The 25,981-nt window shown below is 44.1% G+C and overlaps 1 protein-coding gene across 1 annotated transcript in view; it reads right to left on the bottom strand.

Moving 5' to 3' along the window:
* LOC126335977 (uncharacterized) overlaps nt 1–25,981 on the bottom strand; it is a 478,518-nt gene that overhangs the window by 19,156 nt on the left and 433,381 nt on the right. Inside the window, exons 6-7 of the mRNA XM_049999454.1 lie at nt 25,391–25,532; nt 14,795–15,263 (exon numbers count right to left, since the gene is read on the bottom strand). Of these exons, the coding sequence (XP_049855411.1) occupies nt 14,795–15,263; nt 25,391–25,532 (611 nt within the window). The remainder of the gene's footprint in view (nt 1–14,794; nt 15,264–25,390; nt 25,533–25,981) is intronic.

Raw genomic sequence — 25,981 nt, 5'->3', positions numbered from 1 at the left:
CTACAGAAGAATGTTGAAGATTGCGTGGGTAGATCACATAACTTATGAGGAGGTACTGAATAGTATTGGGGAGAAGAGGAATTTGTGGCACAACTTGACTAAAAGAAGGAATCGATTGGTAGGACACGTTCTGACGCATCAAAGGATCATCAACTTAGTATTGGAGGGAAGCGCGGAGGGTAAAAATCGTACAGGGAGACCAAGGCATGAGTACACTAAGCAGATTCAGAAGGGTGTAGGTTGCAGTAGTTCCTCAGAGATGAAGAGGCTTACACAGGTTAGAGTAGCATGGAGAGCTGCCTCAAACCAGTCTCTGGACCGAAGACGAAGACAGCGGCGACCGTATTAGTAATAATAATAATAATTATTATTTCTACGCCTCATGGAGACTGTCGCAAGACTTATTGGCTTTGCAGACCGCTCCACGAAATTATTAAACACATAAATACGTCCAAAAGGGCATGATCATTGGCTTTTCTGTTACGTGTCTCATTCTATCTTACAGACATTCATTACAGTAACTCAGTTTACAAACGCGGGTGTCGTTGGAAATTTAAAAGCCGAATGGCGACGGTTTGAGGAGTATCTGCGTAAGTGGGCAAAGAACCCGAGTGCCTCAGTTTGTGGCCCGTGCCGCCTCGTTGGGAGGTATTGGCGCGGAGCGGCGGCGACCTTGAGGCAAGGTAACGGCGCGGGTCCTTGCCAGTGTCTGCCCGCCCGACCGTGGCTCGCCGCCGCCGTAACCAGAGGAGACCAGGGAACACGCACCGCACCCCGTGTTTTGTTTCTGCGGTCAGCGCCTGCGTGAGGTGAGGCGAGGCGGCGGAGTCACGCACTGCGCCGCAACGCGCCGCAAGGCCCTGACGCAGCCTCCGGCCTCCCTCCCCACTCCTCCACGCTAGTCCTCGCACACCTGTTGCCCACTTGCCGAGGTTACTGTAACCCGGCAACTGTCCCTCCACAGTAACACTGCACGATAGTGTGACCCATGTCGTCAAAACTTACCGTGTTGCCATTGTGGTCGTCCAGCGTAACACTACCCGCAATACACCACTAATACACGGTCGAGTCACATTAACGTGATCACCGCCTGCGTTCGACAATGTGGAGTAACAGCTCACAGACGGCAGCTGGCAGCACTAGCAGTGAAGGGTATATAAAGCGTGTTTGGGGCACGCGGAAAACAACACTGTTGTAGCCGTAATGGAAGTACAGAGCTGTTTATCTGACGTCCAAAAGGGCACGATCACTGGCTTTCCTGCCAAGGGTGGAAACGTTTCCGAAGCTGCTAACTTGGTAAACTGTTGGTGTGGCACTGTGGTTAAGGTATACCATTGTGGTAAAATTGAGCTATCCAAAACCAGCGCCGAGGCAACTGTGTTGCGCCACAGGCCATAGATGACATGGGTGAACGACGGCTGCGGACGTGTGTACGGGCAACTAGATGTGCAACTGTTGAGCACCTGACCGCTCAGATGAACTAAGGAGCTATACTCCGTTCATCATAAAAATATACCTCATGCAGACATTACACTATGTATTCTTCCGTGGTTCCTGAAACCTCATTTGATTTTGTTTCCCGTGGAGAGGAAGCCACGCTGTGTCAAGTACAGTTAAGTACGATAAACGAGGATAGTTTTATGCTTTGCGTTACACGTACATCGAGTCAGCGATAATATGGGACAACAGCTTTGCCGGCGCATTTAAGAAACTTGGACAGCACCGGCCAGCCACCTGGTCCAACTAACCTGTAGCGACGTGAACAGTTGTAATAAAGACGTAAAAAGTGACGAGCAGAGAACAAGATAGCCTTGAATGTCATTTAATTTTCGAACAGAAGGAAATACAGGTAAAACTCAGGCGGTACTCTTCTTACGTGATTTGATGGGAAACGTAACATGCTTTCGATCTTAGCGAACTTTGTTCTGTAATTAAAAACGAGAGTGACGAAAATTCCTGACTTTAACAAAAGTAATTTTCAGCATGTGCTATCTGCAGCGTAAAAGCGCAAATACTGAGCCACTGAAGGTAGTTATCTGGAGATCTCTGAACTTCTTCCATATCGGACTCCGAGGAATACATTTCAGTATTGCTACGTTGATAACGAGGCGATCAGCAACAGAATCCCAAGCCACCAAAAATTTCTCATTTCCTCCACGTTTCTGACGTCCTGTTCTGCATTTTGCCAGCGTTCGGCAGTGACGTGTCGCAAAGCTTCGTGCATTAGTTCCAGTACGTTCGGCAGCTTAAATGTCTTGTTACTTCTCGCGACAGATCCCTTAAAACAGTTCTGATGAGTTCGGATAGCAGTGGTACGGTGACAACTGTAAAAATGCGCGGGCCGGAGTGGCCGAGTGGTTCTAGGCGCTACAATCGAACCGCGCCACCGCTACGATCGCAGGTTCGAATCCTGCCTCGGGCATGGATGTGTGTGATGTCCTTAGCTTATTTAGGCTCAAGTGGTTCTATGTTCCACGAGACTGATGACCTTAGAAGTGAAGTCCCATAGTGCTCAGAGCCATTTCAACCACTTTTTTTTGTAAAAATGCTTCATTTGAATACTGTGCTCAACGCCGCGAAAATTCTTCTCCGTGTTTCTGTGAGACTTTTCACTCTGGCTCGTGTCAGACATCTGTCCTATAAATTAATGAGCATATTCAGACAAAGACTATATGATTTTTTTTTCCATTTCTCCAAAGGAATACAGACGTCTCAAAAATGAGATCGACAGGAAGTGCAAAATTGCTAAGCAGGCATGGCTAGAGGACAAATGTAAGAATATAAAGGCTTATCTCACTAGAGGTAAGATAGATACTGCCTACAGGAAAATCAAAGAGACCTTTGGAGAAAAGAGAAACACTTGTATGAACATCAAGAGCTCAGATGGAAACACAGTCCTAAGCAAAGAAGGGAAAGCAGAAACGTGGAAAAAGTATATAGAGGGTCTATACAATGGCGATGTACTTGAGGACAATATTATGGAAAAGGAAGAGGATGTAGACGAAATGGGAGATATGATACTGCATGAAGAGTTTGACAGAGCACTGAAAGGCCTGAGCCGAAACAAGGCCCCGGGAGTAGACAACATTCCATTAGAACTACTGACAGCCTTGGGAAAGCTAGTTCTCTACCATCTGGTGAGCAAAATGTATGAGACAGGCGAAATACCCTCAGACTTCAAGAAGAATATAATAATTTCAATCCCAAAGAAAGCAGGCGTTGTCAAATGTGAAAATTGCCGAATATCAGTTTAATAAGTCACAGCTGCAAAATACTAACGCGAATTCTTTACAGACGAATGGAAAAACTGGCAGAAGCCGACCTTGGGGAAGATCGGTTTGGATTCCGTAGAAATATGGGGACACCTGAGGCTATACTGACCCTACGAGTTATTTTAGAAGCTAGATTAAGAAAAGGCAAACCTACATTTCTAGCAATTGTAGACTTAGAGAAAGCATTTGACAATGTTGACTGGAATACTCTCTTTCAAATCCTGAAGGTGGCAGGGGTAAAGGACAGGGAGCGAAAGGATATTTACAATTTGTACAGGCACTAGATGGCAGTTATAAGAGTCGAGGGACATGAAAGGGAAGCAGTGGTTGGGAAGGGAGTGAGACAGGGTTGTAGTCTCTCTCCGATGTTATTCAATCTGTATATTGAGCAAGCAGTGGAGGAAACAAAAGAAAAATTCGGAGTAGGTATTAAAATCCATGGAGAAGAAATAAAAACTTTCAGGTTCTGTCAGAGACAGCAAAGGACTTGGAAGAGCAGTTGAACGGAATGGACAGTGTCTTAAAAGGAAATAAGATGAACATCAACAAAAGCAAAACGAGCATAATGGAATGTAGTCGAATTAAGTCGGGTGATGCTGAGGGAATTAGATTAGGAAATGAGACACTTAAAGCAGTAAAGTAGTTTTGCTATTTGGGGAGCAAGCTAACTGCTTATATCCGAAGTAGAGAGTATATAAAATGTAGACTGGCAATGGCAAGGAAAGCGTTTCTGAATAAGAGAAATTTAACATCGAGTATAGATTTAAATGTGAGGAAATCATTTCTGAAAGTATATGTATGGAGTGTAGCCATGTATGGAAGTGAAACATGGACGATAACTAGTTTGGACAAGAAGAGAATAGAAACTTTCGAAATGTGGTGCTACAAAAGGATGCTGAAGATTAGATGGGTAAATGACATAACTAATGAGGAGGTACTGAATAGGATTGGGGAGAAGAGGAGTTTATGGCACAACTTGCCTAGAAGAAGGGATCGGTTGGTAGGGCATGTTCTGAGGTATCAAGGGATCACAAATTTAGTATTGGGGGGCAGCGTGGAGGGTAAAAATCGTAGAGGGAGACGAAGAGATGAAAACACCAAGCAGATTCAAAAGGATGTTGGTCAGTAGGTACTGTGAGATGAAGAAGCTTGCACATGGTATAGTAGCGTGGAGAGCTGCATCAAACCAGTCTCAGGACTGAAGACCACAACAACACCAACAACACATTTGTCCAAAAAATTTAACTGTGTAATGTTTTCTTAACTCTAACTCTTTAACAATCTCTTATAAAATATTGATAATTAAGAATGTGTGTACGCAATGAAAACCAGAATTTTGTATCAACGGTCTCGTCCCCTCACGAGACTCTGCTACTTAACCGCGCTGATTGTTGAGCAGCATCTCATGCCGTATGTTCGTCTCGCCAATAATTATTCGTTTACATTTTCTCCCTCTTTCAGAAAGATTCTAGCTGGAACAGCCGGAGACAACTATCACGTTTGGCGTGTATGATTGTGTTAATGTGTGCTCCCGCTCCGCTTCCTTTCTGAAGAAGGCTTTGGTTGAAAACTTGTGTGAGCACTCTTTTCTGCTCGGCATGTGAGTAGCAGTCTATCCGTTTCACAGTATAGTTATGAGGTTATGAGGTTTGTTGTAGATAATCCACTGCACTTTAGCAGGAACAAGGATGTACATATAATTATACTACCAGAAGAAAAAAAATGTCATTCATTACTCCACATTAAGGTAGTCTGTAGCACAAATAGGGGTTCACAATGCTGCAACCGAAAGTTCTGAACACTTACCCACTGATATAAAATGACAATCAGCAAAGTAATACTGACACTGAATTGAAAACGTTTCTCTTTGATAACTCCCCATATTCTGCGGAAAATTATCTGTTTGTAAATGATGATGGGTAATAATTACTAATATCTGTCTTTAACTAAAAAACGTAAGAACTAATTAATGATCAGTATGGAGGCATTTTTACAAAAAAATTAATGTAAATATATAATAACTCGTTCCATATCATTACGATTTATCGTGCAAGTGATAACATGGAACACGAAAGCAAGCAAAGAACTCTTGTTATATCAGAAAGCATGCTACAGTATTATATACTTTGAAAACCTCAAAATGAATTTCAAAAACAAAATCAAACGGATGATCAAAGTAGATGTATATTCCAATTGTGCTATGTTTGCTTATTCTCGAAAACCTGAGAGTTACGGGAGAGAATTATTCGGGGAAAAGAAGCAAATAGTTACTGTTGGAAAGGTAGGTCTACATCTAATACAGGTTAAGCTATTATTACTAAAACGTAGCTCCCATACATGTTACAGAAAAATAGCGATTTTAAGGTGTCTTAAGCTTTTCAGACCATTTCCTTAGTCACATTTATAGCATTTCATTATGCTGGAAGATGTTTAAACTTTTTCATCTTTTTTATCCTGTAAATTGCTATTATTGGTCAGACACTGAATGACGACACATCATAAGAGAGAATTCAAAGTGAGAAGATATGTAAATTACAGTGAAACTGTATTCTGCACGTAGATATACACTGTGTGATCAAGAGTATCCGGACACCCCCAGAAACATAAGTTTTCATGTTAGGTGCTTTGTGCTGCCACCTACTGCCAGGTACTCCACATCAGCGAACTCAGTAGTCATTAGACATCGTGAGAGAGCAGAATATGGCGCTCAGCGGAACTCACGGACTTCCAACGTGTTCAGGTGATTGGGTGTCACTTGTGTCATACGGCTGTACACGAGATTTCCACACTCCCAAACATCCCTAGGCCCACTGTTTCCGATGGGATAGGGAAGTAGAAATGTGAAGGGGCACATACAGCACAAAAGCGTACAGGCCAACCTTGTCTGTTGACCGACAGAAAACGCCGACAGTTGAAAAGGGCCGTAATGTGTAATGTCTATCCCGACCATCACACAGGAATTCCAAACTGCATCAGGATCCACTGCAAGTACTATGACAGTTAGGCGGGAGGTGAGAAAACTTGGATTTCACGGTCGAGCAGACGATTGAACAGTGGAAAAACGTTGTGTAGAGTGACGAATCACGGTAGACGATGTGGCGATCCGATGGCAGGGTGTAGGTATGGCGAATGCCCGGTGAACGTCATTTGCCAGCGTGTGTAGCGGAACAATAAAATTCGGAGGCAGTGGTGTTAGGGTGTGCTCGTGTATTTCATGGAGGGGACTTGTAGCCCTTGTTGTTTTGCGTGCCACTATCATAGAAGGTCTACAGTCATGCTTTAAGCACCTTCTTGCTTTCCACTGTTGAAGAGCAATTCGGGGATGGCGATTGCATCTTTGAGCACGATCGAGCACCTGTTCATACTGCACGGCCTGTGGTGGGGTGGTTATATGACAATAACATCTTTGTAATGGAATGGCCTGCACAGAATCCTGACCTGTATCCTATAGATCACCTTTAGGATGTTTTGGAACGCAGACTTCGTGCTAGGCCTCATCGACCGACATCGATACCTTTCGTCAGTGTAGCACTCCTTGAAGAATGGGCGCCAATTCCCCAAGAAACCTTCCGCCTCCTGATTGAACGTATGCCTGTGAGAGTGGAAGCTGTCATCAAGGCTAAGGGTTGGCCAACACCGTACTGAACTCCAGAATTACCGATGGAGGGCTCCACGAACTTATAAGTCATTTTCAGCCAGGTGCCCGGATACTTTTGATCACGTAGTGTACCTCTACGCAGTTGTGTTTCTTTGACATTTCAATAATCGTTCGCTTTGTTGACATGCACAAGATACGATAGCATGCCTTACTTCTTTCCTCATTGCACACAATTAAAGCTAGCAAAGAACACGTATACAAGCTTTTTTGCAAACGTGAACACTGAAAATGTTGTGCATAGGACTTGAAAGCTGAAAATGGAATGAACAAGACGCAGTATAGAGAGCACTAAGCAAACAAGCATTGGTTTCGGAGTTCCAGTTTCATTTGCTATCGATACAAATACAATAAAAGTGGCATTAAATGGATTACGAAAGCATGCTTTTCATATCGCTTCCTTCTGTTTCCGATTATCCGAAATATAGCAGCGAAAAACAAGTTACGTTAACGAGGCCAAATGTGTCGTATTACTGGAGCAAATACACATTCAAGAACAGAAAACGTTTGAAATTGCTTTCTTGACACTATGATATTCATGTAAGCTCTGTAATTTTTCGTAATTAAAACACTTGTTGCATACACACGACAGAAATAATGAACAAGAATCAATCGCACACCGTAGTCTACTAATGTTTTGGGCTGCTTAAAATGGCGACATGCCGCGCCACCCTGGCTTCACAACAACATACAGTGTAAGTCTGCAGTATCACCTCCCTTCTCTTATTTCCTGCATGGTAACAATATCTAACAAAAGATAATCTCGGTACGGCATTAACATAGTTGGTACGGGACAGAGGAGAAATGTGTCTGGAGCATGGAGATAAAAAAAGAAGGGAGGTAGAACGACAGACTTAGGCTGTACGTTGTTTTGAAGCCAGCGTGGGCACCATTTTAAGTAGCCCTCAACATTAGCAGACTATTGTGTACGAGTGCTTTTTGTTCATTATTTCTGTCGTGTGCGCGCAGTAACTGTTTTAAATACAAAAAAATATAGCTTAAATGAATATCATAGGTTAAGAAAGGTAATTTCGAACGTTTTTCTGTTCTTGAATGCTTATCGTTCTCTAGTAGTACGACGCAGACAGTGTGACGGCACGAGGAAGTGTTATGCAGTGAACTATGGGGTATGAATGAGATGAACCTAATGTTTTGGGCTAGTTAAGATGGTGGACATCTGCTTCAAGATTGGGACGTAATGCCACCTCCCTTCGTTTTTTTTACCTCCATGGTAGAAACCTAAATCTGAATATGTGTAGTGAGGTTTACATGTTGAATAAAGTGTGTGCACGCCGTAGTTTGTAACTAATCTAAGTTTTTTCATATAGTTCAATAATTGTCACCGTGTAGGTGAATTAGTATGTCAGGTTTAGGCCGGTAAGTTTCAACCATGGGAGATTCTGCTTTAGGTATGGTACTGGAAATGTTTTGAAATGTAGGGGTCTTTGTAGACACGTCACAGTCTGTGTGACGGAGACGGTTGTGACAGCTAACAGCGTTGCAAGCACCCGCGGCCATCGATCGCAGTGCTCGCAGGGCTTCCTATCTCCTCTGCGCGGCAGACACACACGCCAAGTGGCCGCCTCTTCACTTCTGCAGCTCGCCAGGGTAGCTGTTGCGTCTACGATGTCTGCCTGATTGTTGCCTTTTGCAGTGTCGGGACAGGGTCCTCCAGCCCACTGTCAAGCCCTACAGACAACATTTCTGCGATAAGTTCGTCTTTTGAAATGGTTATGCACACTCTTTGTCCTGAGCGCCTTCCTCCAGGAGACATGATTCACTCTAATCGAGTGGCCTGAGCTATCTGCTGACATTCATCACAATACTTGAATCATCCACAAAAAGATGTAATTCTCGTTGTTTTATATTACGTGGAAGGTTGTTCACGTATATGAGAAACAGTAGTGGACCTAAGATTGATCCTTGTGGAGGCCCGCAAGTAATTTCTCCCTAACCAGAAGAATCTGCCCTGCTTACATTGGCTGAATTACTACTGTACAGCTCTCTCCAGTCTTCTGCTTAGATATGACATACTTTCGTTGGCTTTATTATCAGTTGTGTAAAACTTCAGTTTCCCTCAGAAGATAAATGTGATTCACTCAGTCAAATGACTTAGACAGACAGGGAATACTAACCGGTGCAATGTCGTAAAATTTGAGGGTAAACACATAAATGCTATTTACATTTGAGCAACTCTTCTGAAATTCAAACTATGATGTGCTGTGAATATATACGATCTTCTAAAATTTTTTTTGATAATGATGTCACAAACGGAACAGGTCAGTAATCATTGCGATCTCGTCTGTAGATTTTCTCGAGGAAGGTTTTAACAACGGCCCATTTCAATATCTCCAGGAAAATGCTCTGAATTATTTATGTATTACATATTTCAGAAAAGACAGTACAAATGAAGCGGGGAAAACTCTTCGTTACTCAGTAGGAAACATCATTAACTCTAGATGAGCCTTTGTTTTTGGGAGAATGCATTATTTTCTTAATTTCGGAAGGAGTAGTGGTTGAGACATCCGAATTAATAAAAAATTTTGACGTCATTCTTTTTTATATTTACTTCTATGATTAACTCTCTGCGTTCAAAATTGACAGACGTAAGTACTAGCTTTGATTTGCACTCTTCAAATTATTTCTGAAGATCAGAAGGGACACTAAGGTCTGTGCCCATGTGTTCATAACTGCACGAAGAGGAACTGCCCACTCAACAACGCCACAGCGAGAGTGATGCAAAAGCAACCAGCCATGGCTTAAGTTTCAGGATGCGCGGTGATGGCCGCACATAAACGAGGTTGACATTCTCGTCTGGTGAGCAGTGATACTACAAATGAAATGCGCCAGCGATGAAAAGTCCAGAGAGCCCTATTGTCACTTTTAAACTACAGCATCACTGCACGCTACGATCCTTGCCAGGATTGGATATAGAGGTGAAACTTGAGCTGTGATTGGCTGCTTCAACGTCACTGCACCAGCGCCGTTATTTTAGAGAACAGCTCCTCGTTTACGCGGTTTTTCGCATGCCGCAGGTCTACATCCATTTCTCCATCTAAATCCACAGCCTACAAACCACTTAAGTGCAGTTATTTGCGACTGTACCACATAGACTATATGATCAGATCTATGTGGGCACCTATTAGCGGACATTAACGTGGGGTGTGTCCATCCTTCGGCTTTACGACGGCTTAAGCTCTCCTGTAAACACTTCCAATGAGGTGTCGACATCTGTTAAGGAACGGTAGCTTACTCGTCTTCGAGAGCCAAAGCCAGAAAAAACAGGTGTTAGACGCTGGGGCCTGGAGTGAAATCTACGTTCTGACACATACTACTGGTGTTCCATTGGGTCCAGGTCGCCGGCCGCGGTGGTCTAGCGGTTCAGGCGCTCAGTCCGGAACCGCGGGACTGCTACGGTCGCAGGTTCGAATCCTGCCTCGGGCATGGATGTGTGTGATGTCCTTAGGTTAGTTAGGTTTAAGTAGTTCTAAGTTCTAGGGGACTGATGACCACAGATGTTAAGTTCCATAGTGCTCAGAGCCATTTTTTTTTGGTCCAGGTCAGTACTCTGGGCAGGCCAGTCTATTTCATGACTGTTACTGTCCACAAACCATTGCCCCAAAGACTCTGCTTTGTGACATGGTGCAGTGTCATGCCGATTGAAACAATTATCGTTTTCGAACTGTTTCTTCACTGTACATATTAAAAAATGCTGTACATACGTTCATTTATTTTTGAGTCGTCAGTCTTCTGACTGGTCTGATGCGATCTGCCACGAGTTCCCCTCCTGTGCCAAACTGTTCATGTCAGAGTATCACCTATGTACTCAATTATTTGCTGGATATATTCTAACATCTGTCTCTCTACAGTTTTTTCCCCTCTACAACTCCCTCTAGTACCTTGGAAGTCATTTCGTAATATCTTAATAGATGTCCTATCATCCTATGCCTTCTCCTTGTCAGTGTTTTCCGCATATTCCTTTCCTCTCTGATTCTGCGCAGAACCTCCTCATTCCTTACCTTATCAGTTCACCCAATTTTCTACATTTGTCTGTAGCACCACATCTCAAATGCTTCAATTCTCTACTTTTCCAGTTTTCCCACAGCCCATGTTTCATTACCTTAGAAAGCTGTGTTCTAAACATACATTCTCAGAAATTTCTTCCTCAAATTATGGCCTATATTTGATACGGAGAGACTTCTCTTGGCCAGGAATGTCCTTTTAGCAAGTGCTAGTCCTCCATGGTCCGTCCGTCATTGGTTATTTTGCTGCCTAGTTAGCATATTTCCTTAACTGAATCTACTTCGTGACGATCAATCCTGATGTGAAGTTTCTCTCGGTTCTCATTTCTGCTACTTTACATTACTTCCGCCTTTTTTCGATGTACTCTCAATTCATATTCTGTATTCATTAGACTGTTCATTCCATTCAGCACATGATGTAATTCTTCTCCACTTTCATTCAGGATAACAACATCATCAGCGAATCGTGTCACTGATATTACTTTCACCTTGAATTTTAATTCCTCTCCTGAACCTCTCTTATTTCCATCATTGCTTCTTCGATGTACAGATTCATCAGTAAGGGCTAAAGACTACATCCTTGTCCTACACCCTTTTTAATGCGAGCACTTCATTCTTGGTCGTCCACTCTTATTATTCCCCGTTGGCTCTTTTACTTATTATATACTATCCGTCTTTCCCTACAGCAGAATTTCTGACATATCTCACCATTTTACACTGTCGAACGCTTTTTCCAGAGCGACAAATCGTATGAAAGTGTCTTGATTTTTCTTTAGCCTTGCTTCCATTATCAACCGCAATGTCATTACTGCCTCTTGGTGCCTTTATCTTTCCTAAAGCAAATCTGATCATCTAACAGGTTCTCTATTTTCTTTTCCATTCTTCTGTATATTATTCTTATCAGGAACTTGGACGTATGAGCTGTTAAGCGGACTGTGCGATAATTCTCTCACTTGTAAGCTCTTGCAGTCTTCGGAAGTGTGTATATGATATTTTTACGAAAGTCAGATGGTATGTCGTCAGAGTCGTACATTCTACACACCGACGTGAATAGTCCTTTTGTTGCCATTTCGCCCAATGATTTTAGAAATTCTGATGGAATTTTATCTATCCTTCATGTCTTATTTGATTTTTAATCCTCCAAAGCTCCTTTAAAATCTGATTCTAGATCCCCTGTCTGTTCTAAATCTACTCCTGTTAATTCTTCTATAGTATCAGACAAATCTTCCACCTCAGAGCACCTCCAATGCACTCTTTTCACCTTTCCGCTCTCTCCTTTGCATACCCTAGCGCATTTAGCGTTTTCGTAAGGTGACCACACCCTAACCACGAAGAATACCGCCAGGAAACATTCTCCAGCTATTCGTCAAATCCACGCCTTTGAATCGGAATGCATATGGTATAGCATCTTTCATCACTACAAATCGCTTGTTTCCAGTCATTCACTGTCAATGACGTCACCCTTTACACCACTTCCAGCTTTGTTTAGCATTTCCAACGGAAACTTGTGGATTATATGGAGCTGCTCAACCACTGTACCCGATTCTTCTTGACTCCCTACGCACATAGCCATTGCACTAGATGGACTGCTGATAGCTCTTTGGAATAAAATGAGCGATTCCTTCTGCTGATTCCATGTGATTTTCGACAACCACCCCTCAGCAGTGCTCGGTGATCTCTATTCATTAGTGTGAGAGGTCTGAGTAGTCTTTGTTAAATGGGACAACCACAGCTAAACATACACATCACCAATAGCCGACGTAGGCGCGTTAGGAGGATTGAAATGTCCCTGGTGGATATGTTACGCAGGTGACTCCCTGACGTATTTGTTCCTCAGGTGACATCTAATGACTAGTCCACGTTCGAAACCACTATTCTGTTCTGACCAACACATTCTCCTGTTAGACGTAGCTTCTCTATGGACATCACAGTACTCCCCGCCTACTTTTAAACTGATGGTACCACTACTCGTACATCCAGTGGACATTACTAGGGACGTCCGGATAATTTTAGTGAAATAGCGTATTAAAGTTTCTTCCCATTCCATGTGCATACGGAACATGGGAGAAATGACTGCTTAAATACCTCTGTACCAGCTGTAATTAGTGTCATCTTGTCTTTGCAGTCCCTGCAAGATCAATACATAGGCGGCTGCTGCATATTCCTGGTTTTGCTCACTTAATACTGGTAATTAAACACCGTAAGTCGTTTCTTGAGACAGTTTGCGTCTGTCTTCAAGCATTTGCCATTTCAGGCCCTTCTGCATTATTGTGACTGCCTCCCGTGGATCAAACAAACATGTGGTTGTTGGTGTTGCCCTTGTTCGTATACGCCCAATACTTGCTGATATTCCTGTTTGGTATGGATCCCAAACACTTTAGTAATATTTGAGAATGGGTTGTACGTGTGCTTTGTAGGCAGCCTCCTTCCTAGACGGACTGCATTTTCCCACTGTCCTACTAATGGAACTACAGCAAAAAGATAGTGGTACTTGTGATCTTACGAGATACCTTCAAGAGTGAGAATTACATATGAAGGTTTTGCCAATTAGTTATCTCAGCCGTTTTAGGGCACAAAACTGCCTTGGACATGTGGAGTACAGAGCATCATAATGGATAATATTAGTTATAATAAATTTCGGAAACAGTCTGTCTGCTTCACTTGATTTATCGTATTCTGCTCGTCGATAGAAAAGGGACGAAAATCTATGAATGACAGACTTAGTACATGAAGAATGTGTTTGTAAAAACTGACCAACTGTTACCTCGGTCAGAGTAGACATATCAATGAATCACTTGGCTACAGAAACATCATTAATGACGATGTGCCGATTCATCATATATTTAACTGTTTGTGGTTTAGTAATATTTAAAATAAACAGGAAACTTTGCTGTGACATTTATAACTGTCTCGAGAAGCGAGATGAAATTATAGGTGAAAGTATCTACAGTTTGGACATTCTGCATTCCAAGTATCACCTCTCCTTTCTCTGTTTCAATAATCGCAATTCTATTGTGCACAAACCATTGTTACTGTCCCCAGACGATGCAGATAATGTAGTTTTCATGTCGCACCATTGCAAGTAATGCTAACAGCTGGATATTTTAACAGGCGCAAGGTAAAAGCTCTCGGCAAGCAGCGATGTGCCAGCAGCAGGGCTGCACTATAAACTAACTATAAGAATTGGATCTCTAAAAATTAAAACGAGGAAGGAAACAAGCTCGAAATTTTATAAGAGAGTACTAGGTCCAGTGCTTGTTTACGGAAGTGAACTGTGGGTTATAATGAGATTTCTAAGAGCAGTGAAGTAATGCACAAGAGATGACAGATTTCGAAATTTGCAAACTACAAGAGAATAGGAGAAACTGGAATAAATATCTGGAAAGAAAGAATAAATATTACCTCCACAGATAAGAAGATTTAAGTCAGTTGGGAGCATGATGATGATGATGGTGATGAATTATCTCCCAGTAGCACAGAGCAGTAGTAGCCATGCAGTGCGAAATAGAGGTACAAACTATGGCTGAGGATTTCCAGCCTGAGGTATAGGGTGAATACGAGCTTTGTTAGCCACATGGTTGAGGTGGGGCTTCCTATTCTTTAAGGCGACTGTAAGAGGAATAATTTTGTTGCAAGGAAATTTGCCAATTCGCACATGAGTTAATGCATTGGTGATCTCTCGAAAAAGATTGGTTACTCCGAAGTAAAAGGATGCTTAGAACAAACAGATGGTTCTTCACTGGGAAAACTGTTTCAGTAGTGGGAATATGCAGTTTTGCGTTGTTTATGGAGGAACCAGCCACTGTGGCACTACGCAGGGTACATCGCTGTGAGCTGAGACGCACCTGTGAGTGTTGGCTGGCGAGCGGTGGCGGTCTATGGCGGCCATGTCCTCCTGCAGGCGCCACACCTTGTCCTCTGCGGCGGCAGACAGCTCCTGCAGGCGCGCCAGGCGCCGCTCAGCGCGGCGCACCCGCCGCCGGCACGCCAGTTGGTTGTTGCTGTTGCTGCAGCTGTTGTTGTTGCTGCCGCCACCGCTACTGCAGCTGTTGTTGGTGGTCGTGTGGGTGGGGGCTGGCTGCTTACGGACCTCCGCGCACAAGACGGCGGCGGCCTCACGACCCACTGAGACCCCTCGCCGCCTGTGCAGCTGTTCCCCGAGCTGCTGCTGTTGTGGTTGCTGGTGTTGCTGCTGCTGTTGGACGCGCTCCTCGAACAGACGGCACATGTCTCTCACGGCAGACGTCACGGGGCCGGCGCGCAGGTCGTGCAGCGAGCGGGCGCGCTTAGCGCCACAGCCGACCACGTCAGCACCTGCCATAGTAAATGGTATCACCTGATGAAGGTACCGACAACACAGCCTCAGAAGGCTTGTGGCATTTACTGCTCTTCAGAACTTTCTTCCAAGTGGTATAATAGTTATGCGTAACTTAGCAGACCTTAAGTAGAACATGTCGATTCTCGATCTTTCTGTACAATGATTGCACTCCTGCATACCTTATCACACATCAAATTTTCTGCCATGAGGGGTAGACAAAATTTGAATTATCACTTAAAATAATTATCTAGGGTGTGCTGAAAAGTAAGGCACACGAACTTTTAATTCTGTTCTCCACATTGGTTGATATACTACACATCGTGCATATTATTTTGTAAACTTTACCACTTCACTGCTGCAAGTTGCAACCCTTTGCCACTAGAGGGTTCTGAGTTGTAACATGGCAGTGTGTAATGTAGCTTTGTCAGTTCACGACAAATCATCAGAAAACTCAAATTTGGAGAGTTGGTCCACACATGGAACACTCTCTTCTTCAGCATGACAATGCAAGACCCTGAATCAGCGCTGCAACATATGCAGCAGTCCAATGCATTGGGGTCACTCACATCGATCGTCCTGCATACAATCTCGACTTGTCACTGTCCGATTTTCATCTATTTTCATAACTAAAAGAACACCTTTGAGGAGTCCACTTTGCTAGCGACGAGGCGGTGCAAGCGGAGGTGAGAGCTAGTGGCTCCATCTGCATCTACATCATTACTCTGCAATTCACAATCAAGTGCCTGGCAGAGGGTTCATCAAACTGCCTCCAAGCTATTCCTGTACTGTTCCACTCTTTAGCAGTGTGTGGGTAAAACAGACACTTTTATTTTTATGCGAGCTCCGATTTACTTTACTACAATCATCAATCTCCTTATGTAGGTGGGTACCGACAGAATAATTTCGCTTTGGGTGGAGAAAGCTGGTGATGGAACGGTCGTGGTAAGATCTTGTCCCAACGAAAAACGCATTTCTTTTAATTACTGCCACCCCAATTTACGTACCATATTGGTGGCGGTCTCCCCTACTTCGCGATAGTAAAAAAAACGAGAATGCCTTCTTTCAGCTTTTTCGATGTCCCCTGTCGATCCTATCTGATGCAGATCCCGCACTGCACAGCATTACTCCAGAACAGGACTCAGAAGCATTCTCGTTAATAGACCTGTTGCATTTTCTAAGTGCTCTGCCAATGAATCTTAGTCGTTGGTTTGCTTTACTGATCTATGCGATTGTTCCCAATTAGATTTTCGTGATCTACCCTTTTCCTACTCTTTTGGATTACTTCACACTTCTCATTAATTAGAAACATCAACAATGTCAAACATCCTACAGTGACACTATCAAGAAACTAGTCTCTCGTTTGGAGAAATGTGCCGGCCGCTGTGGCCGAGCGGTTCTAGGCGCTTCTGTCCGGAGCCGCGCTGCTGCTGCGGTCGCAGGTTCGAATCCTGCCTCGAGCATGGATGTGTGTGATGTCCTTAGGTCAGTTAGGTTTAAGTAGTTCTAAGTCTAGGGGACTGATGACCTCAGATGTCTAGTCCCATAGTGCTTAGAGCCATTTGAACAATTTTTATTTTGGGAGAAATGTGTCGGCCAGGGTGCCTATGTTGAGAAATAAACACGTGCACATGAAGAATGAAGATGTTGAATGTCAATAAAGTTTGTTTTATCTATGAGGCTTTACGAGTTTTCACATAATACATTCGGAGGCATTACTTCTCAGTAAGCCGTCATAGAGTTATGTTCAGATGGTTCTGAGCACTATGGGACTTAACTTCTAAGGTCGTCCCCCTAGAACTTAGAACTACTTAAACCTAAGGACATCACACACATCCATGCCCGAGTCAGGATTCGAACCTGCGACCGTAGCGGTCGCGCGGTTCCAGACTGAAGTGCCGGTTCCATACTCCGGCCGGCTGTGCGTTTTTTGGGACTGCCACGGTGTGTTGCTAACAGATTATGCTCGTAAGGGGGCATACGTTTACGGGAGCATACTACCGAAATATGTGTGTAAGGTTATGGGAGGCTGTCAAACGAAAGCATAGCAAGGAGCTGTGCAAGAGGATGTTTGTCCCCCGTGAAAGCAGCCTGGCTCATTTTCCCCGAGGACACAGTCACACATGTTGCTCCTAGGCCTCTCAAATTTTATCTCACCCTCCCGTATTCCAATGCTATAGAAACCTGTGACTTCACCTAGAAAGCCGTCTTGTAGAAATGAGTTTCACGTCCTGTATTGTTATGCGAGATGCTAAGCACTTGTTTGGCTGAAAGACGCGCTAGCCAAGGTTTCTGTCTGCTAAGAGAAGTGCAAGGCAAGCACTTGGAGTCACGCCATCCAATCATATTGCTTGGCGCCGACTTCTGAGATCGCTAGTCTAATGTTGTCGGACAGACAAGGCACTCTTCTTTTTTTGCTTGGAATATCACCTAGTTGCTGCCGACTTTCGAAACTGCAGGTTCCAGAATTACTGGTGAGACAGTTTCTTGCTCGAACAGCGTTGGCGTAGTTGTACAGGGTGATTTTTTCCACTGTGTACGAACTCAAGGGATTGATCGATGAGAGGATATGGAACAAAAATGGTCCAATGAACTTAGGTCCGGAAATGCATGGCTTCCATGCTAGAGACCATTTATTCAATCATGCTTTGTCAGAGAGATTGCGATCTAATATGCGCTGTACCATGCAGCCACAATTACAGTATGGACGGTTTCCTCCTAGAGAGTGGTGCTGTTCCTCATACGTCATGCCCTCGCGCCCTCTCATGGTCATAGCATTGGTATTATTGAGTCCGATTCACTTGTCTTGCTGACTCAACTTGTAGTAGATGTGATACAACGCTGTACGCAACGGTTCCGTATTCGAATCGAGAGCTTGCCGGTATGGTGTTTACTTACGGAAAGGCAAATGGCGGCGGGCAGCAAGATTGTGCCAGGAGACCTACCCACTCCGACAACAACCGAAGCAATGTTTGCATCTTTGTTTCGCCGTTTGTCTCAGGCAGGGTTATTTCAGGAAGCTGGAAATCTTGAAGGACGTACACGAAATGTTCGTACACCAGACTTGGAGGAAAATGTGATTAACATTGTGGAAAGCAATAGCAGTGTCAGTACCAGGCAGTTGGACCGCAAGTACAGGGTAAGCCAGACGACCGTGCTGAACAACTGTTGCTACCCTTATAACTGGCAGCGTATGCAGGGCTTACCAGCAACACTTTCGAACTCGGGAACATTTGTGTCACCGGTTTCTTCACCAGGCAACCACGATTCCTGGATTTGTATCCTCCATCCTATTCACAGGGGAGGCCACTTTTATGCGGAGTGGTATCTTCAACTTTCATAACAGTCATCTGTGGAAGAGTATGCAGAAACCCCTTAGTATGGTGTCAGTGAATCATCATCAGCATCTGTGCAGACAGAGTGTGTGGGTCGGGTTAATTGGGGACCGTATTTTGTGATCAGTCTTCCTTCCTCGTCGCCAAAGAGGCCGGAACTATCGGCGTTTCTTGCGGGTGAGTTTGCCTCCCCTGCTGGAAGAATGGTTCAAATGGCTCTGAGCACTATGGGACGTAACATCTGAGGTCATCAGTCCCCTAGAACTTAGAACTACTTAAACCTAACTAACCTAAGGAAATCACACACACGCAATCCGAGGCAGGATTCGAACCTGCGACCATAGCGGTCACGCGGTTCCAGACTGAAGCGACTAGAACCGCTCTGCCACATCGGCCGGCTGCTGGAAGAAGTGCCATTGATGATTCGAAGGGTTATGTGGCTGTTACATGATTGTGCTCCAGCCTACTTCGCTGTTAACGTCCGGACGCATCTCAATCGTGTCTTTCCTGGTCGATGAATCAGACGAAGGGGTCCAGTTGCATGGCCTGCTCGTTCACAGACTTCAATCCTTGCGCTTTCTGGTTACGGGGCCGTCTCGAAAGTAACGTGTATGCAGAGCCCACTCTAGATGTGGAGACGCTGGAACATGGTATTCATGTTGCCTTCGACACTGTTCACACGCAGCCCGGCCGTTGTGAGAATGTAATACAGAACCTGCAATGCTGGTTACACGTATGCAATGAGGCACACGGAAACCATTTTCAAGAGACACTGTAGCTGCGCGGTACAGCGCGTACTCTTTGTAACAACGCATGACTGAATAAATGGTCTCTAGCATGGAAAACATGCACTTCCGGACATAAATTCATTAGGCCCTTTTTTGTTCCGTATCGTCTCATCGATCAATGCCTGGAGTTTGTTGACTGTGGAACAAAAACACACATGTCACACGATTTTTGATGTCTATGACACGAACTTCTTAGTTGTGATCCTCTTACGTAATATTAGTTTTTTGTTCTATTCGCGCCTTTGTTAGAATACACAGGGACCTGTATAAACGTTTCCATTGGGTTATCCGAATATACACTACTGGCCATTAAAATTGCTGCACCACAAGAAATGCAGATGACAAACGCGTATTCATTGGACAAATATATTATACTGCAACTGACATGTGATTACATTTTCACGCAATTTGGGTGCATAGATTCTGAGAAATCAGTACCCACAACAACCACCTCTAGCGATAATAACGGCTATGATACGCCTGGGTATTGAGTCAAACAGAGCTTGGATGGTTGGGTACAGGTACAGATGACCATGCAGCTTCAACACGATACCAAAGTTCATCACAAATAGTGACTAGCGTATTGTGACGAGCCAGTTGCTCGGCCACCATTGGACAGACGTTTTCCATTGGTGAGAGATCTGGAGAATGTGCAGGCCAGGGCAGCAGTCTAACATTTTCTGTATCCAGAAAGACCCGTACAGGACCTGCAACATGCGGTCGTGCATTATCCTGCTGGGGTTTCGCAGGGATCGAATAAAGGGTAGAGCCACGGGTCGCAACACATCTCAAATGTAACGTCCACTGTTCAAAGTGCCGTCAGTGTAGACGTGTAACCAATGGCACCCCATACCATCACGCCGGGTGATACGCCAGTATGGCGATGACGAATACACGTTTCCAATGTGCGTTCACCGCGATGTCGCCAAACACGGATGTGACCATCAAGATGCTGTAAACATAACCTGGATTCATCCGAAAAAAAATGACGTTTTGCCATTCGTGCACCCAGGTTCGTCGTTGAGTACACCATCGCAGGCGCTCCTGTCTGTGATGGAACGTCGAAGCTAACCGCAGCCGTGGTCTCCGAGGTGATTGATAGTCCATTATGCTGTAAACGCCTTCGAACTGTTCGTGGAGGTGGCTGTTGACTTGCAAACGTCCCCATCTGTTGACTCAGGGATCGAGATGTGGCTGCACAATCCGTTACAGCTATGCGGATAAGATGCCTGTCATCTCGACTGCTAGTGATACAAGGCCATTGGAATCAAGCGGCGTTCCGTATTACCCTCCTGAACCCACCGATTCCATATTCTGCTAACAGTCATTGGATCTCGACCAACGCGAGCAGCAATGTCGTGATACGATAAACCACAATCGCGATAGGCTACAGTCCGACCTTTATCAAAGCCGGAAACATGGTACGCATTTCTCGTCCTTACACGAGGCATCACAACAACGTTTCACCAGGCAACGACGGTCAACTGATGTTTTTATATGAGAAATCAGTTGGAAACTTTCCTCACGTGGGCATGTTGTAGGTGTCGCCACCGGTGCCAGCCTTGTGTGAATCTCTGAAAAGCTAATCATTTGCATATCACAGCATCTTCTTCCTGTCGGTTAAATTTCGCGTTTGTAACACGTTATCTTCGTGGTGTTGCAATTTTAATGGCCAGTAGTGTATCAATAGTTCATTATATACTCTCCCACTCATTAAATAATATTACAGGGGTTATAATAAATAGGGGTTATGTTCTCATGTTTTGTAAACGTGAGATTCTACACGTCTACATCTACACCCAAGCAGTCCATTAGAGGAAGTTTGTACGTGTTATTCATGAGCTATTTTCCGATTAATAACAGTATTTAAATTCATCTCTCTCTTGAATTACTTACCTCTCCAAGTCAATTTCCAGTTTTGCGATCTTTCATGTTTGTCGGCACTTGGGTTGATTCAAGCTTGTATTTGAAATACTTCCCTGACTGCTTCAGCAAAGGAAACGTTTCTTACACTGGCCTCTGTAGCAACGTTGTTTTCTGATTTCATGTGGAATTTTCAACTAAGTAAGGTGAGTGGACGTTGGCGTACTCTTGAAGACACACACTGCATCAAAGAATGTTTCGAAACGTTGCTTTCAATTCAGTCTTTTGTATTCTTTAGGTGATGGGAAACACGACATGCAGTTACATCTGCACGACACGTATCACTCCTACAAGGAGTGATACATTAATAGGGTGTAGAAGAACAGTCGAAGATTTTGATTTCTGTTTGTATCTGTTTAAGTTACGTTAAATGCCATTTTATTATTCAGTTATGATTTGAAAGTTGGTTCACTACCGCGAATACCACTGAAAACAGTCAGATAGCGTTATTGTTCATTCGTGAGTCAAATTTAATACAAAGGAGAATGTTTTCAGGGCAATGAAACCAGTCATAGCATGCCGCGTCGTCATAGGTTAAAGGTAGCTGTAGTGGCTGCTTTCAACCTCTGCCGTCGGATGAAGAAACTATTACAGAATGAAAACTAGGTGGCTTATCCAGGTATAATGTTTCCTGAAAACAGAGAATCTGCAGCACTGAAGGATGCACATGTGCAGAAGGAATAACGCAGGCTGGAGCAGATGAACTGCGTGTTTGGAACTACTGAAAAACTTCAGAGGTTTTATTTACCGAAAAACGTTTTACATTAAATAATATTTGTATTGCTTTTTAAAATCTACATACATTAATCAGGTGTAGTGCACGTGGGTTCTCCGACTCCTAGTACCGACGGTTCTGTTCATCAACGTGGCCATCTAGATGGAAATGGGCTTCGTCACTCAATATTAAGATGCTTGCATCTTCTGTAAGAATGACATCCATTGTGTCGCAAAGTTCTTTCAATTGCGCAAAATCCTTTTCGCTTACCTGCTTGCGATCATTATTTTGTATGGGTAAAATTTGCGATCATCATGTAAGACACGGTAAAATGAACGAGGTGGCGTACGCAGCGCTAAAAGTCTGCCGAATAGCGGATCGGTTCTGACTAGCAAGAACTGCCCTTCTCACTTGTTTCGTTTCCCGGAGTCCGGACTGAACGGGGAAGACCAGGTAGTTTTTTTTCCACATCATAGTTCCGGTACTTCTAAACGCCTCAACCCATCGGAGTAGGTCGTTCCTCTACGTTCTACATTAAAATTCGACGAAAAGTCGTTGAACCGTCACGACAGAACCATTGCTTCTAAGAGACTACTCGACAGCAAACACGCGATTATCTACGCTCCATAGCAACTGAAAGTGAGCTGTCCACCAGATGTCACTCAAAGTAAATTTCCCCAATTTTCACTGCGTTCTAGCGGTTAAAAAACATGCGATTCATCTGCTCCATCCTGTGCCATGACAACATCGTCTGATTACCGATCTATTTGCATTTTTCCTGCATTGACCAAAGCCTTCGAATATACAGTCCACCACCAGCCAACAACTTCAAACAACCTACTAGAAGGATACCAGTGAGGTTTTTGTGAACATCGCAATACAACATCTGCCTTAATAAAGGTAGCAGATGTCCTCAAGCTTGCGGTGGATGGACAAGAGGCGACTGTCATGTTGTTCTTCGACTTCAGCATAGCGTTTGACACCCTCGTCACCGACACTTTACTTGGCAAACTTAGCAGCCTAAATTTCTCGCCAGGTGCACTGCAATCGTTTCGCTCATACCTGAGGTCTCTGCAGCGACGCGTCTTGTTCGGCACCATAAGGTCACAACGGGGGCAGGTAGTGTCAGCGACCCCAAGGTTCGGTGTTAGGACCTACACTACTTTCATTCTACACAAATTGTGTGTCATCAGTTTTGTCCTGCTGGAATTACCATATGTGCGCTGATGACCTCCAGTAAAATCTAAGTGCAAAACCAATAAATATCTCAATATCCACCTATGTGCACTATCAAATTGGATGCACGATATAGTGTTACAGGTCAATCCATCCAAAACTGAAGCGGTACTTGTTGGTCATTCTAGGCTCATTAGACCGAAGTATCAGGAATTCCTACTATCTTAACGCTAAGTGGGACAAACATCAACTTCTCTCCTCCAGCACAGTCTACGGGTGATAATAAATAAAAATCTACATTGAACCAAGCACGTAACTGCGGGAAGGCATCACCATCTCTCCTTGGCCTACAAAAATATAAAAGCTCTTACCTCTTGATCTGAAATAGAAACTGTAGAAACAATCATACTTCAACTATCCATTACAACGATGTTGGCCTGCAAGGTAATTGTCAGGAAAGCTGACGGCGCCTGGAACTGGTTTTGAGCCCCTGTGTTCCATATGCCTGTGACGCTGCACTCTTTGATCATATATCACCATCCTGGATGCGTGCAGACAAGCGCAGAGATTTCCATATCCACTGTTTCCTCTACTGTCCTATCAATTAACACTGTCCCTCATATCTCTCCTCGATCTTAACGCTCTTGTCTGAACAACATGGTAGAAACACCCGTTCGCATTAGAACAAAACCTTTTCTGTACCACTCCATCGTTCACCCACTTTCTCTAAGTCCGTCTTAGTAGTTGGAATCCACATTGGAATTACCTCCCGCACTATATTAAAGAACTGTATAACATCTCCAGCTTCAGAAGACATACAGCGTCATATCCACTGAAGCAACAATGATATCTGCCTCTGTCCCTGTCCGCGCTAGGTACCTCTTCCTAACCAGGTCTTTCTCATTTCCAAGCGTACTTAGCTGATGCAGCGTTCTTAAACTTCTCCTTCCCAGAACTCGATATATCAGAAAATGTCTATTTTATACATTCATAAATTGTTCTTATATTTGTCACTATCCTTACTTTGCACACCAATAAATTCTTTGTACATCTATCATCATCATTATTTTCATAATTATTATTGGAAGCAGCAGTAGTAGTAGAAATAATGCCAGTATTAGCTCTTAGTCAGCATTACTTATTCACATTGTCTCTGTAGGCATTCTAATCATTTTAGTACTGTTGTTCATATTAAAATTACTGCTATTTCTTAGGTAAGTATGATGTAAAAAAGGGTCTGCATGTGTGAAACCCTGATCCTAAAGGGTGACAATTATTTAACTATATGAAAACGTAAATTTGTTTTAAACCACGGCGTGCATACACTTTATTCAACATGTAAACGCCATTACAGATATTCGGATTTAGATTATAATATGTTTGATATGCATATCATTGCCGATCATAATGCGCAGTCGAATAGCGAAATTATGCATGATACGCGTAACTGTCGGAACATCGATGCTGTCAGTGACCTCCTGAATGGCTGTTTTCAGCTCGGCAGTGGTTTTGAGATTATTTCTGTACACCTTGTCTAATAGAGCCCCCCAAAAAAGGAGTCGGATGTGTTCAGATCCGGAGAATATGAAGGCCAATCGATGCCCATGCCAGTGGCTCTGGGTACCCATGAGCCAGAACGCAGTCCCCAAAGTGTTCCTCCAGGACGTCATACACTCACCTGCTTCGATGTGGTCGAGTTCCGCCTTGCATGAACCACATATTGTCGAAATCAGGGTCACTTTGGAAATTGGGGATGAAACCATCTTCTAAAACCTTCACGTACGGCACGGTAGTCACCGTGTCATCAAGGAGTATCGCACCGATTATTCCGTGACTGGACATTGTGCACCACACGGTGAAGCTGAAGAGACCTCTCGATCGCCAAATGCGGATTCTCAGCCCCCAGATGCGCCAATTTTGCTTTTCGACGAACCCGTCGCTGAACCAAACCACGCATGCGCATACTAATGCCATCATGGCCACGGCCAGTCTTCCAGCATGAACGTCCTAACGCAAACCATTCAGAAGGTATGACGATTTTATATAATTCAATAATTGTCACCCTGTATGAGGAGGGGACCTCACGACCGTGATTAGTTGAGATTAAATAAATAAGTAAATAAATGAAAATAAATGGCGAAGTTTTGTAACTTTTTCGGGGCGATGAGTACAGCTGCAGGGTTACAGACCTGGCAGGGCGGGCGGCAGGGCCCTGGTGAGCGCGTCCTGGGACCTGGCGCGGCGCCGGCACAGCGCCTCGAACAGGCGCCGCTTGTCGCCCACCGTCGCGACGCCGTCGGCGCGCTGGCACCGCCGCAGTAGCGCCGCCACCTGCCGACCACAAGACACACGCATCTCTCAGCCACTCGCCCCTCTAACTGACATCGTGGCTCCTGATCCAGAGTGCCTGAGACATCCACCATTTCCATGGTAACTCGGCACAAATACACTACTGGTCATTAAAATTGCTACACCAAGGAGAAATGCAGACGATGAAAGGGTGTTCATTGGACAAATATATTATACTGCAACTGACATGTGATTACATTTTCACGCAACTTGGGTGCATAGATCCTGAGAAATCAGTATCCAGACTAACCAACTCTGGCCGTAATAACGGCCTTGATAGGCGTGGGAATTGAATCAAACAGAGCTTGGATGGCGTGTACAGGTACAGCTGCCCATGCAGCTTCAACACGATACCACAGTTCATCTAGAGTAGTGACTGGCGTATTGTGACGAGCCAGTTGCTCGGCCACCATTGACCAGACGTTTTCAGT

Source organism: Schistocerca gregaria, chromosome 2, assembly GCF_023897955.1.
Source record: "Schistocerca gregaria isolate iqSchGreg1 chromosome 2, iqSchGreg1.2, whole genome shotgun sequence".
NCBI lineage: Eukaryota > Metazoa > Arthropoda > Insecta > Orthoptera > Acrididae > Schistocerca > Schistocerca gregaria.
Note: the sequence above shows the minus strand (reverse complement) of the source record. Positions and strands in the feature narration are given on the sequence as shown.